Source organism: Salvelinus namaycush, chromosome 41, assembly GCF_016432855.1.
Source record: "Salvelinus namaycush isolate Seneca chromosome 41, SaNama_1.0, whole genome shotgun sequence".
Taxonomy (NCBI): Eukaryota; Metazoa; Chordata; class Actinopteri; order Salmoniformes; family Salmonidae; genus Salvelinus; species Salvelinus namaycush.
This window is the reverse complement of record NC_052347.1, coordinates 10045133-10061154: the sequence shown is the minus strand read 5'-3', so window position 1 is coordinate 10061154 and position 16022 is coordinate 10045133. Positions and strand designations below refer to the sequence as shown.

Genomic DNA, 16022 nt, shown 5'->3' with positions numbered 1-16022 from the left:
TGCTAATGTTATGACAAATGCTAATGTTTTGATCAATGCTAATGTTTTGACCAATGCTAATGTTTTGACCAATGCTAATGTTTTGACCAATGGTAATGTTTTGACCAATGCTAATGTTTTGACCAATGCTAATGTTTTGACCAATGCTAATGTTTTGGCTAATGCTAATGTTTTGACCAATGCTAATGTTTTGATCAATGCTAATGTTTTGACCAATGGTAATGTTTTGACCAATGTTTTGTCAGCTGCTGTTTGATTCGATAAGGCCATGCAGCTGGTCACGATCAGTTCATCATATGATATCTGAGTATGGTATAGATAGGATCGAAGTTCGAATGAAAGCTAGCAAGTTAGCAGGCACAGTGTATCCTCAACGCTGCTGTCTTTTTCTTTGTCTCTGGTGTAGTTCCGTAAGGGACAGGAGCGGACAGTCCTGGAGATCGACTCCCCCAGAGCAGAGCTGCTGCCAGTCATAGACGTGGCCCCCTCAGACTTTGGAAGCAGCAACCAAAAGTTTGGCTTCCACGTGGGACCAGTATGTTACAACGGTTAACTAACGTTGTCTCAACCAACCAAGGAATGACCGGAACTGACCTGCACAACAACTTACCAATGAAAGAAACTGAACTTCACTGTTGTTTCCACACGCAATATTTATTATTATATGTCCGTATATGTGGTGGGTTTCTGGCATATGTTATAAGACTCTCAACAACCAATGGCAAGTAGAGGAGCAAAGGCAAGGAGGAACAAAGCACATTTATCAAAGGGAATTCATCCAATTAGATCTATTTAATGTGTAGTGTTTTTTTCTTTGTCATCCTTCTTTTCTTCGCTCACCTTTTGAGTGTGCTGTAATTAGATTCGCTAGAAGTAGTCTCTTGTTCCACTTGACAACAACCAATTTAAAAAGACAGGCAGATCCCTCCCATGTTGAGGCATGGGGTTAGCCTGTCATCTGTGGTATGGGTCAGTTGAGTGGCACTGTCTTTTGTCAGGCCTGGGATGCAGATGAGATGAGTTGCTACCTGAGGGATTGTGATGAGAGTGGAGTGGAATTAGCAGGAGACACCATCTGGCATTCGCATTAGCATGCCTGGATTGCAGTAGGATAATATCATATTGCAGTATGAGGACATTAGTTCTTGTTAACTGGTGGTGTACCGCAGTATCTACGGTTGTAGGATCTTAATTTGAGAACGTTTGCTACAGCAGGAAAATAATCATGCAGCAACAGGAAATGTGAATTATTATGTGGATTATAATGAATTGACATTTTTGTAGGGGTTGATACAATTTTTCATCAGGGAAAATCAAGTCTGAAATGTCAAAGTAAAAATTACAAATTCACCACAAGTTTGACATTTCCTGCATTGGAACAGGGTGATCAAATTAAGATCCTACATCGGTAGCATGTCAATTCCATACTAGTCTATTTCATCTGTCAACATTCCCTGTGTTAGTTAGAAGGTTGAACATACTGTATAATAGAAATGATACCTTTGCTCAGTGCTTACCCTTCAACTGCAGATCACTCACTGAATGACCTTGAGAAGTGCACACAATACCATGTTACTAGTAGTCTATTGAGCCCAATGGTTACTTGAATGGAGAAGGTTACTTGAATGGAGAAGGTTGCTTTCCTTATTGGACTGGTTTACTCTGCACGCCTGTTGATAATATGACTTTCCGGCCTTCCATGTTTTCATTTCCTATTTGTGTCAGTTTGGCGTCCATTTTATTACAGAAAACAAGCATGCTGTATTCCAGGCCTTAATGGTTGAGCTGGAGCTGTTTCAGCCCGAGAATGACTTTCAGAGCATGTTGTTCTTGAAGAGGATATGAACCGTGTTTTCTCCAGTCCTCCGTTTGTCTGTTACATCAAGGAGCATTTCACATGTCGTTGTTTTCAACCATCTTTTTTAAAAGTACCATTATTATCCACCGTCCTGTTCTCCACCTCAGTCATGTATTTGTTTATTTGTTTTATATGTGTATTCATTTTGATGATGTATTTTGTTATGATGTGTGGTGCTAAAGAAAATGTTTTTGTTTTGTGTCAACTACGTTTGTGTTGTGTGTCTTGAGGAGGAGGAGAGGAGGAGAGAGAACGGGTGCAAGTTATTGGTGCTAAAAAAGCCGTGCATGATGGGAAAGGAATGCTCTCTGAGCCAGGGAGTATCATATCGTACTGTAAGACTGGACACTACAGTACACACACTCTAACCTGCTGTATGGTAGGCAGGTTACAGTATCAGAGGTAGGTCTGGGGTAAGTTCCACGTTTTCGCTTTAAGCGTTAAAACTCCCAAGACAGCCGTTGTTACAACGTAGTGCCTTTACATCTCTACAACATTTCTCCAACAACCTGCCGGCTGGTCTCCCAGCCTGTATACATAAACAGTACAGGCAGTTTATCAGCTTACTCCTCCACACACTGTCTTTTAGTATTTAAACAATTACAGTAAAATTCCCCACCCTGTCCTGCCTCACACTGTGTATAGTATCTGTTCTACTCATTTTATATACTGTACAGTTATTCTAAGGACTTGAGTATGAATAATAATCTGTTGCCTGAATGAAAATGTGTTTGTGAAACGTGATGAGCGAATAAAAAAAAATATTTTAAAAAGACTAGGCTGTATCTGGGAGGGACAGAGAGAGAGAGAGAGAGAGAGAGAGAGAGTTGTTTGTATCGGCCTCTCACCACTCAGTGTAATAGACAAACAATTCTCTTCATTACCGCCTAGTTCTGCAACATTCACTCAATGAGCCCGCAATCAACAACCCACCACAGCAGATGTAATCAACTCTGATTGGATTCCCAGTTCATTTATTTCAATTAGCTGGTGTTTCATTCCTCCAGAGGGAAACTGAGGAGAGACGCTAGCCGTGCGGGCGGGGGGGGGGGGGGGGGGGGGGGGGGGGGGGAGAGGGGGCGGTAATGAAACAGTTCTGGATAAGGAACACAGCCATTGATATTTCCCCAGAACTGTCCTGTGTGTGTGTGTGTGTGTGTGTGTGTGTGTGTGTGTGTGTGTGTGTGTGTGTGTGTGTGTGTGTGTGTGTGTGTGTGTGTGAGAGTGTGTGAGTGAGTGAGTGAGTGAGTGAGTGAGTGAGTGAGTGAGTGAGTGAGTGAGTGAGTGAGTGAGTGAGTGAGTGAGTGAGTGAGTGAGTGAGTGAGCGAGCGAGCGAGCAGAAAGGAAGATACACAGAACAGACACTGCCGTATTGTTGGCTCTTGCTATAACACTGTCTGGTTGGCTGGTTATGTGACAAAAACACACTGTCAAGTCTTCCTCATGCTGGCTCTCCTCTCTCACTTTTATTCAGACATAATACATGCTGTCTCTCTCTCTCTTTCTGTCTCTCACACACACACACACACACACACACACACACACACACACACACACACACACACACACACACACACACACACACACACACACACACACACACACACACACATGTTCTATCACATAACCAAAGAGCAAGTCCACCTGTCCCCTATGGGGTCTAGTCCTCAAGGTTAACGTCAATGCAGAATAAAGGTTTCAGTACATTTCTCTCCTTTCTGCTCTCTTCAACTCAATTGGATTTTAACCACAGTGTAAGCTCCTGGCTGGGAAAGGTCAGGCCTAGCTACTTCCTCAGAATAATGATCAAGCAAAGTGCATCATGACCGTCGATAGGCTAATATGCATTTTTCTCTCTCCAGCAAAGCACACACTATGCTGTAGGATCTGTGTAGAATGAATCACTATGCTGTAGGATCTGGGTAGAATGAATCACTATGCTGTAGGATTTGGGTAGAATGAATCACTATGCTGTAGGATCTGGGTAGAATGAATCACTATGCTGTAGGATCTGGGTAGAATGAATCACTATGCTGTAGGATCTGGGTAGAATGAATCACTATGCTGTAGGATCTGGGTAGAATGAATCACTATGCTGTAGGATCTGGGTAGAATGAATCACTATGCTGTAGGATCTGGGTAGAATGAATCACTATGCTGTAGGATCTGGGTAGAATGAATCACTATGCTGTAAGATCTGGGTAGAATGAATCACTATGCTGTAGGATCTGGGTAGAATGAATCACTATGCTGTAGGATCTGGGTAGAATGAATCACTATGCTGTAAGATCTGGGTAGAATGAATCACTATGCTGTAGGATCTGGGTAGAATGAATCACTATGCTGTAGGATCTGGGTAGAATGAATCACTATGCTGTAGGATCTGGGTAGAATGAATCACTATGCTGTAGGATCTGGGTAGAATGAATCACTATGCTGTAGGATCTGGGTAGAATGAATCACTATGCTGTAAGATCTGGGTAGAATGAATCACTATGCTGTAGGATCTGGGTAGAATGAATCACTATGCTGTAGGATCTGGGTAGAATGAATCACTATGCTGTAGGATCTGGGTAGAATGAATCACTATGCTGTAGGATCTGGGTAGAATGAATCACTATGCTGTAGGATCTGTGTAGAATGAATCACTATGCTGTAGGATCTGGGTAGAATGAATCACTATGCTGTAGGATCTGGGTAAAATGAATCACTATGCTGTAGGATCTGGGTAGAATGAATCACTATGCTGTAGGATCTGGGTAGAATGAATCACTATGCTGTAAGATCTGGGTAGAATGAATCACTATGCTGTAGGATCTTGGTAGAATGAATCACTATGCTGTAGGATCTGGGTAGAATGAATCACTATGCTGTAGGATCTGGGTAGAATGAATCACTATGCTGTAAGATCTGGGTAGAATGAATCTCTATGCTGTAGGATCTGGGTAGAATGAAATACTATGCTGTTGAATCTGAGTAGAATGAATCACAATGCTGTTGAATCTGAGTAGAATGAATCACTATGCTGTTGAATCTGAGTAGAATGAATCACAATGCTGTTGAATCTGGGTAGAATGAATCACTATGCTGTTGAATCTGAGTAGAAGGAATCACTATGCTGTTGAATCTGAGTAGAAGGAATCACTATGCTGTTGAATCTGAGTAGAATGAATCACAATGCTGTTGAATCTGAGTAGAAGGAATCACTATGCTGTTGAATCTGAGTAGAAGGAATCACTATGCTGTTGAATCTGAGTAGAATGAATCACTATGCTGTTGAATCTGAGTAGAAGGAATCACAATGCTGTTGAATCTGAGTAGAAGGAATCACTATGCTGTTGAATCTGAGTAGAAGGAATCACAATGCTGTTGAATCTGAGTAGAATGAATCACTATGCTGTTGAATCTGAGTAGAAGGAATCACTATGCTGTTGAATCTGGTGCTGCCGTTGGGTCTTTGTATCTCTGAGGTCCTCTATTCTCCCCAACCCATTGTCCATGTTGCTTTGTTGAGCAGAGAAGATAGTAAGATAGTATATCCTGTACTGTATCTCTTTATCTCCTGTATCTGTGTAGGACTGTTTCTGTCTGATACCCTCTGATCTCTGGGCTCGCTTTGCTGTCCTGCGATCTGTACGCGCGATACTGATCTATATCTTCGTATAGATCTGATGTGCTGTGAACTTTAGGCTTTGTATTAATCTGGCTCTGTTCTATACTGTATATCAGCCCAGCTCTGGGCCTGTGGAAGAGAGTTTAGTGCAGGTTTGATGAGCCCTGTTTCTCCTCCTCTTTTTAGGTCCTGGAGTAGACGAATTCTCCAGTCCCTATAGCACACGGAGAATTTGTTTCAGTGCTACTGTCACAACATATTCTTTCATTAATCTCTTTCGTTCTCTCTCCATCTCTCTTTCTCTCCATCTCTCACTTGTCTCAGAACTCTGTAGCTCGACTTCTCTTTCTCCCTCACTCCCTTTAACCATCTTTCTTTCTCCCGCTCTTTCCTCTCTCTCTCTCTCCTCTCTTTCCCAGCCCCCAGGTTTCCTCTCCTATGCGTCTCAGTGACGTTGATTGTAACTGGGCTGAACATGTCACCAAGTCAGTGTGAGAGAGGAACATATTAAACAGGCGTTTAGATTCATGAGAGAGTGAACACAGAGATATCTACATCTCCCGTAGACTCCTGGCTGTAACAGCTCTACCGATGCCACGACATCTTTCTGTTGTGTCACAATCCATAACTCTAAACATTATTTAGCCGCATCAGCGATGTGTGAATATGTAGATTGATTGGTTTCTTGTGAAAGCCCTACATTTTGCGATACATATCTACTCATGTATGACTCTTCCTGTATATTTATATGCAAGCTGTAGGTCTATAGCTAGAGGACTCCTGATATCTACAGGAGTGATAATTATAAATGTTGTCTTTATCTGGTGTCTAGTACTGTCTTTTTGCTGGCTAGGGCCATCTACTTTAAGTGCTGCCTGTCTTCCCAGTGTCCTAGTTGGTGTGTGAACTGCTGACTGCTCATAACTTGCAGCTCATTGTTGACACATCGATCAGGATTAAGGGGCAGGGCAATTAGTGATTGTTGTTGTTTTCGTAATCAGTGGCTGTATTGGAGGGGGAGTGGTTTCTCCTCTCCTAGGCAATTAGCAATTAGTGTTAGTACTTCAGTCTCCCCTGTTTTCTCAGTGGCAGCTGTAAACGGCGGTCATGTCAGCGGCGGTCTCGTCGTCAAAACTAAGATGGTTCTGCTGAGTTGTTCTGTGGAGTTATTTACGGAAGGAACGAGAGGAAGGCTCCACAACAATCTCTGACTTGAATATCTTACAATAGTTATTTTCATATGATCTAATTTGGCAACTATGTGTGTGTTTTGTAAACCTGTTGGCTCCTCTCCCTGTAGGCTTCACAGACACTCACCACCCCTTGGCTGCAACCCTTCTAATTTAGTGTACCCTTCTAATTTAGTGTACCCTTCTAATTTAGTGTACCCTTCTAATTTAGTGTACCCTGCGCGCAGGTGGAATTCCTGCTCTCCAGCGGTATTTGGAACTGTCGATCTGCGGCCAAGAACTCCGATGTCGCGTTCGTCGTATTGATGAGACCAAGGCGCAGCGTGATATGAATACATTCTTCTTTTAATAAAGAAAGAACACTAAACAAACGTGAAGCTATATACAACGAGTGCTGAAATAGGCAACTACACATAGACAATAACCCACAAAACCTAAATGGAAAATGGCAACCTAAATAGGATCCCCAATCAGAGACAATGATAAACAGCTGCCTCTGATTGGGAACCAATTCAGGCCACCATAGACCTACATAACCTAGACATACAAAATCCCCATAGATAAACAAAAACCCTAGACAAGACAAAAACACACATACCCACCCTCGTCACACCCTGTCCTGACCAAAATAATACAGAAAACATAGAAAACTAAGGTCAGGGCGTGAAAACCGAGTTCATCTCAGCCTATGCTGCCCTTCAGTCGGTAGACTTTTTGGCCCTGATAGAGAGACATGAATCACCCCAGAGAACACTGCGACTACAGCTGCTCTCTCTTCATCTGAGTACGTGTTTTCTCATAGTCCGAGAGCATCTGGTCGTCACGGGGGGTGGAACAGGGCTACTCATTTCTCCTAAGTGGAGATTTTCTCTTTTCTCCCTCACTCACCTGTACACCTCCTCATTTGAAGTCCATGCGGTCACTGTGTCTGCACCACGTACTCTCACTACTGGTGTCCCCCAGGGCTCGGATCTAGACCTTCTCCTCTTCTCTCTGTACCATTGGCTCCGTCATATCCTCTCCTATCATTGCTATGCAGATGACACTTGACTACTTTTCTCCTTCCCCCCGACTGACACCCAGGTGGTGACACGCATCTCTGCGTGCCTGGCAGATATCTCAACTTGGACGTCGGCCCACCACCTCAAGCTCAACCTCGACAAGATGGAGCTGCTCTTCCTCCTGGGGAAGGCCTGCCCAGGTTCTTGCACTCTGGGAGGGGGACACCGTGGAGTTGTCAACCATGAAAAGGAGGTCATAGAGCGCTGTAGATATCAGGAGTCCTCTAGCTATAGACATATACATATATGACCTCTCCATCATGGTTGACAACTCCACAGTGTCCCCTCCCAGAGTGCAAAGAACCTTGGCGTGACCCTGGACAACACCCTGTCGTTTTCTGAAAATATCAAAGCAGTGACTCACTCCTTCAGGTTAATGCTCTACAACATCCGTAGAGTACGGCCCTACCTCACACAGGAAGCGGCGCAGGTCCTAATCCAGGCACTTGTCCTCTCCCGTCTGGACTACTGCAACTCGCTGTTTGCTGGGCTCCCCGTGTGTGCCATTAAACCCCTGCAACTTATCCAGAACGCTGCAGCCCGCCTGGTGTTCAACCTTTCCAAGTTCTTCAATGTCACCCCATCTCCTCTGCACACTCCACTGGATTCCAGTCAAAGCTCGCATCCACTACAAGACCATGGTGCTTGCCTACGGAGCAGCAAGAGGAACTGCCCCTCCCTATCTTCAGGCTTTGCTCAAACCCTACAATCCACCCCATAACTCCGTTTGGCCACCTCTGGTCTCTTGCCCCCCCCCCCCCCCCCCCCTTTGACTGAGATAATGTGGTTGTCCCACCTAGCTATCTTAAGATGAATGCAATAACTGTCAGTCGCTCTGGATAGGAGAGTCTGTTAAAATGTAAATGTATGTATCCAACACGTGTGTATGTATGCATGTGACTGAGTGAACAAACGTGCACTCATTAGTGTGCATGTGAGCGTTTCTCCTCCTGTCGACACCCTTCCACAGACTCTTTGTCTTCGGAAGAGGGGAGATTATTTCTGCAGATTCTCTTTCCCATCAAAGTGGTTATTGACAAAGCTAACATTAGTAAAGAATTGAAGGGAGGGAGGGAAGGTGGGAGGATAGGGAGGGAAATATAATTACTCCCTAGACGGAGGTGTGTGTAGAGCGGGGAGAGAGAGGCCTGCGTCCTGTGGCTGTCTGAAAGAGTGTCAGATGATTATCTGGGAGACAGACGAGAGACCAGACACAGCCTTGGATCCCTCCACTATCCCCCCCAACCCCCTCCCGCCCTTTGTCCTCCTTGCTGCATCACTCCTTCCACCGCCCCCCTCATGCCCCCCTGTCTCCTGTTTCAACTCTCACCTCCCGTCTCCACTGTGTCATTCTCACTTAGTTTAGTCCTCAGTGCGTAGGACAGCGTCAGTCGTCCCAGCAGCGCTTCGCTCCCTCCACGCACAGCCGAGGTAATCAACAGACTCACATTATTACTAACCAGGGAGAGTGATGGGAGAATCACTCAGGCCAATTTAAGTGTGAACACAGCCTGTTCATAAAGGAGAAACACATTAATACATTGTAATGAACAAACCACACTGATATCAGGAGCTGGAACAAATTGTCAGAATCGGTCACAGGGGATTGGTGTGTGAGAGTGTGTGTGTGTTAGAGAGACTCCATTGTCCATGAAGGACTCCACTGTTCAATAAATATGATTGCACATAAATCATTAGCGGCAGGGAAGGAGAGAAGGGAGAGAAGGGGAGATTGAATGTTATAATGATGAGTGTATAGCCGGGTCGTAGTCCACTTGAGTGTTGAGTCAGGGGAAGTAATCCTTTCCATTCAGCTCCTAGAGTATATGAGGCTGCATGACTCCTTTCCTCTGTGGAACAGAATGTAGTAGGATCCTCCTTTCTACCTCTCTCTCTCCTCTACCCCCTCTCTTCACCCTTCTCTTTCCATCCCCCCTCTCTCTCCCCCTCTCCTTCCCCCCTCTCCGCCTTCCCCTCCTCTACCCACCTGTCTATCTCCCTCTCTCCTCCCTCTCTCCTTCCCCTCCTTCTCTCCCAACTCTCTCTCAGGATGATCAATGAACCCTGTCCCGTAGTATCGGCTGCTCTACAAACGCTGACATGGTTGTTATTCTGTCAGGATGAATCCAACATGGCAGCATTTCATGAACGCCCTGGACACATTTCATAAATCTTAGCTGGCCTCGCTGCTGACTAGATGTGAACTGCAGAGGAAGCAGAACCTTTGTGTGAGCAGAACAGGACTGTCTTTCTCTCTGTCTGACTGCTGTGAGCCTCACCTAGGCTGAGTACAAAATGTCACCCTATGCCCTTTGAAGTGCACTACCTTTGATGAGAGCCCTGGTCAAAATAGTACGCTAAATAGGGAACAGGGTGCTATTTGGGACGCAGCCCTAGCCTCCTGTCAGTGGGTATGGAGCTGGGTTAAAAGATCCTGGGCTGCTGAGAGTCTGGCTGGTGTTTTACTGCTATAGATGAAATACATAGCTAGAGATAGCAGGGAGCTGAAGGTAATAATGAATGCTGTCAGTCAGACAGCACCGGGCTGTTTGTCATTTGAACAGTACAGTAAGTGGCGCAGTGGTTTAATCAAAATGTTTATTCTGATAAATAGAAACACTCCAGTGTCCTGTATGTATTGTATATCTGGTTTGTTTGTGTACTAGATAGGGACTGGTTTACTCTGGGGTTGTAAGTGTAGGCCTGCGGTTGTGAATTGATGTGTTCATTTGTTTCCCACGGTTGCTTTTCAATAATTCAGCTCCAACCTAAGAAATAGAGAGGTAGAGTTTATCTGAATCTGTTGCAGGAATAGACTCTGCACCACTAACTCCCGTCTTATTACCCAGACCATGTAAGGGGTGCTTAGCTGGTGGCAGGGAAGTCAGACGCAGGAGAGCAGAACTGGGTAATAACCGGAGCAGTTTAATTATCAAAACCAACGGCATCCAGAATAACAAAATATGGGTACAAAACCCGTCGCGCGCCAGTCAAAATGTGCACAAGCACTTACAACAATGTCACGTTCCTGACCTGTTTTCGGTTATTTTGTATGTGTTAGTCGGTCAGGGCGTGAGTTTGGGTGGGCAGTCTATGTTATGTGTTTCGATGTTGGTCAATGGGTGACCTGATATGGTTCTCAATTAGAGGCAGGTGGTTTTCATTTCCTCTGATTGAGAGCCATATTAAGGTAGGTGTTTTCACATTGTTTGTTGTGGGTGGTTGTTTCCTGTGTCAGTGTTTGTCGCGCCACACGGGACTGTCTCGGTTTGTTTGTACGTTCGTTCTTTTGTGTAGTCTGTTTTTCCTGTTCGTGCGTTCTTCGTTACATGTAAGTTCTTACGTTCAGGTCAGTCTACATTCGTTTTGTTATTTTGTTTAGTATCAAGTATAGTTCGTTTTTTGTCTTGTTTAAATAAATCATGTCAAGTTACAACGCTGCGTTTTGGTCGAATCCCTGCTCAAATTCCGTTACAGAACCACCCACCGAACCAGGACCAAGCAGTGGAATACTAAACAGGAAGGGACATGGGAGGACGTGTTAAACGGCAAGGGTTGCTACACATGGGAGGAGATCCTGGCTGGAAGGGATCGCCTCCCATGGGAACAGCTGGAGGCAGTGAGGAGAGCAGAGGCAACCGGAGAGAGGAACCGAAGATATGAAGGTACGCGGCTAGCACGGAAGCCCGTGAAGAAACCCCAAAAATTTCTTGGGGGGGGGCTAAGAGGTAGTGGGCCGAGGGCAGGTAGGAGACCTGCGCCCACTTCCCAGGCTAACCGTGGAGAGCGGGAGTACGGGCAGACACCGTGTTACGCAGTAGAGCGCACGGTGTCTCCTGTACGTGTTCATAGCCCGGTGCGGGTTATTCCACCTCCCCGCACTGGTAGGGCTAGATTGGGCATTGAGCCAAGTGCCATGAAGCCGGCTCTTCATATATGGCCTCCAGTACGTCTCCTTGGGCCGGCTTACATGGCACCAGCCTTACGCATGGTGTCCCCGGTTCGCCTTAATAGCCCGGTGCGGGTTATTCCACCTCCCCGCACTGGGCGGGCGACGGGGAGCATTCAACCAGGTAAGGTTGGGCAGGCTCGGTGCTCAAGGGAGCCAGTACGCCTGCACGGTCCGGTATTTCCGGCGCCACCTCCCCGCCTCAGCCCAGTACCACCAGTGCCGGTACCACGCACCAGGTCCATAGTGCGTTTTGAGAGTCCAGTGTGCCCTGTCCCTGCTCCCCGCACTAGCCTGAAGGTGCGTGTCCTTAGCCCGGTGCCTCCAGTTCCGGCACCACGCACCAGGCCTACAGTGCGCCTCATCTGGCCAGAGCCATCCGTCTGCCCAGCGCCATCTGAGCCATCCGTCTCCCCAGCGCCATCTGAGCCATCCGTCTCCCCAGCGCCATCTGAGCCATCCGTCTGCCCAGTGCCGTCTGAGCCATCCGTCTGTCCCGAGCCATTAGAGCCGCCCGTCTGTCCCGAGCCGTCAGAGCCGTTAGTCAGTCAGGAGCCGCTAGAGCCATTCGTCAGTCAGGATCTGCCAGAGCCGCCAACCAGACAGGATCTGCCAAAGCCGCCAACCAGACAGGATCTGCCAGAGCCGCCAACCAGACAGGATCTGCCAGAGCCGCCAACCAGACAGGATCTGCCAGAGCCGCCAACCAGACAGGATCTGCCAGAGCCGCCAACCAGCCATGAGCGTCCAGAGCCGTCAGCCAGCCATGAGCGTCCAGAGCCGTCAGCCAGCCATGAGCGTCCAGAGCCGTCAGCCAGCCATGAGCGTCCAGAGTCGTCAGCCAGCCATGAGCGTCCAGAGCCGTCAGCTAGCCATGAGCGTCCAGAGCCGTCAGCTAGCCATGAGCGTCCAGAGCCGTCAGCCAGTCATGAGCTGCCCCTCAGCCCAGAGCTGCCATTTATCCAGAACTGCCCCTCAGTCCAGAGCTGTCTCTCTGTCCGGAGCTGCCCTTCAGTCCGGAGTTGCCCCTCTATCCTGAGCTACCTCTCTATCCTGACCTACCTCTCTGTCCTGAGCTACCTTATCCCGGTGCTGCCCCTTATCTCGACGGTACCCTTTAAATTAAGTGGGTGGAATAGGAGGGTGGTCATTCAGAGGGGAATACGGAAGCTGGGATTGACTATGGTGGGGTGGGGACCTCGCCCAGAGCCTGAGCCACCACCGTGGTCAGATGCCCACCCAGACCCTCCCCTAGACTTTTGGTGGTGCGTCCGGAGTACGCACCTTGAGGGGGGGGGTTATGTCACGTTCCTGACCTGTTTTCGGTTATTTTGTATGTGTTAGTCGGTCAGGGCGTGAGTTTGGGTGGGCAGTCTATGTTATGTGTTTCGATGTTGGTCAATGGGTGACCTGATATGGTTCTCAATTAGAGGCAGGTGGTTTTCATTTCCTCTGATTGAGAGCCATATTAAGGTAGGTGTTTTCACATTGTTTGTTGTGGGTGGTTGTTTCCTGTGTCAGTGTTTGTCGCGCCACACGGGACTGTCTCGGTTTGTTTGTACGTTCGTTCTTTTGTGTAGTCTGTTTTTCCTGTTCGTGCGTTCTTCGTTACATGTAAGTTCTTACGTTCAGGTCAGTCTACATTCGTTTTGTTATTTTGTTTAGTATCAAGTATAGTTCGTTTTTTGTCTTGTTTAAATAAATCATGTCAAGTTACAACGCTGCGTTTTGGTCGAATCCCTGCTCCTCCTCTTCGGTTGAAGAGGAGGAGGAATTCCGTTACAAACAAACAATTCCACACACAGACATGGGGGGAACAGAGGGTTAAATGCACGACAAGTAATGAGGGAAATGTAAACCAGGTGTGTGGGAAAACAAGACAAAATAAATGGAAAATTAAAAATGAATCGGGTGATGGCTAGAAGACCGGTGACGTCGACCGCCGAACACCGCCCGAACAAGGAGAGGAACCGACTTCGGCGGAAGTCGTGACAGACCATTGTTTCACATACACTTCATGTATGTACATAGTAGCAGTAAAGACATTATACACAGACACACTATACATACACATATTCCCCCCAAAAATATACATACATATGAAGAGGTAGTGTACGCACGCACGCACGCACGCACGCACGCACGCACGCACGCACGCACGCACGCACGCACGCACGCACGCACGCACGCACGCACGCACGCACGCACGCACGCACGCACGCACGCACGCACGCACGCACGCACACACACACACACACACACACACACACACACACACACACACACACACACACACACACACACACACACACACACTGTCAGAAACCGTGGTCCATTGATCCCACAGGGACGTCAGACACCCTCTACTCCCATGTGTCTGTTCCTTCAACAGATGAAAGTGCTGTGAGGATATTCATGTGGAATCGCTGATGGCTCTGCTAGCTGAATAAACTACAACCTGGGTCTGGCCTACTGGGGTGTTGAGTAAGTACTTGGCTGAAGTGTGTGTGGGGTGTGTTTTCTGGTTGCCGTCCGTAGTGTCTGTGCTGCTTGGTTAGATGCTGTAGAGTTAATGAGGAACTGGGGATTTCAGGTGCTGGCTGGCCCTGTGAGAGAGGAGAGGTGAGGATAGGAGAAGTGAGGAGACGTGAGGAGAGGAAAAGAGAAGTGAGGAGAGGAGGGGTGACTGACAGGTCTCATGAATAGTGATGTTCAACAGCTGCTCATTAACCGCGAGACTGTCAGCTAGCAGACTGAAGGAGCACACAGACACACACACACCTGTCCATAGTCCCTTCATCTCCGTCCCCTGTGCCTGCTCCACATCCCGGGTAGAACCATACCTGTGTTCCCACTCCCCCCCCCCCCCCTCCCCACCCACCAGGGCAGCCCCCTCATTGAATATGGAACGGCCTATCATGCCAGCTGTAAATTCTTAATAAAACTCTCATTGCAATAGGTAAGGGTATGCCTGGAAACCATTCCACATTCCCCTGCTAAGAATACCAAGTTAGTGAGCTGGCTGCTAGGGGACCATGCCTTCAGAGAGCAGTGTCTCTTCTTTGGTTAACAGACTCTGATGGAATGCACCTTTTGTTTGTAATCGATGTAGAAGCAGAGGCATCCACCACGTAATTAAAGGCCCATTTGATCTCTAATAAAGCGTACTGTCTGTCCCTCTCCCACCCAGGGGAGAGCAGAACCAGGGAAAGGCATACCTTCATTACCTTCATTACATACCTACATTATGGTCCCGTGTGGCTCAGTTGGTAGAGCATGGCGCTTGCAACGCCAGGGTTGTGGGTTCGATTCCCACGGGGGGCCAGTACAAAAAAGTATGAATGTATGTACTTGTAAGTCGCTCTGGATAAGAGCGTCTGCTAAATGACTTAAATGTAAATGTAAAAATTACTACACAGCATTCTCTGCCTTGATGTCTGCCTCCTACAAACACTCACAAACACACATACTCATGACCATTAACAGATACAGTACGTAAGGCACACGCTGTGAATCACCAGAGCTCCACATTTCACATTTTCTCCACACACACACACACACACACACACACACAGTGAAATAGAGAGAGAGAAAGTGGCTCTCCTGCAATGAGGCTGGGATTGATTCTAGTCACACAGAGCTGGGGCGAGATGAGCAGTCACTCTGAATAGGCCCGGCAGTCAAATAATACAGATACGAACATCAGAGGAATAATTGAAGAAAGTGTTTTATATGTAAAAGACAGAGAGGGATGAAGTGGAATTGAATCCCAGAGGAAATGAGGAGGGAGGTGTGTCCCAGGAGACAGACTCACAAAGGCGCTGGCATGTTTGAAGAAAATAGAGGATAATTAAAGTGGTCAGTGCCTTCCACAGGCCAGGACAACACTCAATCTCTCTCTTTTTCTCTATCTACCTTTCTCTCTCTTTCTATTTTCTATCTGCCCCCCTCTCTCCCCTATCTTTTCCTATTTCCCATATCTCTCCTTCTGTTTCTCAATCTCTCTCTCTCTGTCTCCCTCTATGTCTGTCTCTCTCTCTCCCCTCTTACTCTGGGTTGACTCCAATGTCAACCCAGACCTCCATCTCCCTCGTCGCACACAGGATTTCACTCAGTCGTTCTACCACTTTCACCCTTATACGGCCCAATGCGTGAGCAGTGGCACTTCTCCTGACCCCTCCACCATCTGTCTCTGTGGAAGATGGGATGGAGAGAAGAGAGGCAACCGGTTTTCAAATGGGACTTGAACCCGCAGGCACTCCATTGAGTAAACAATGGCAAAAAGTTTTCTGACTGAATCTCCCTCTTTCGCTCTCTCTCTCCCTCCCTCTCTCTCTCTCGTTCTTTCTTT

General features: G+C 47.1%; 1 protein-coding gene across 1 annotated transcript in view; it reads left to right on the top strand.

Moving 5' to 3' along the window:
* LOC120033993 (collagen alpha-1(XI) chain-like) overlaps positions 1 to 2056 on the top strand; it is a 71365-nt gene extending 69309 nt beyond the window's left edge. Inside the window, exon 64 of the mRNA XM_038980393.1 lies at positions 407 to 2056. Within this exon, the coding sequence (XP_038836321.1) occupies positions 407 to 553 (147 nt within the window). The 3' untranslated portion in view covers positions 554 to 2056. The remainder of the gene's footprint in view (positions 1 to 406) is intronic.
* The last annotated feature ends 13966 nt before the right edge of the window (positions 2057 to 16022 follow it).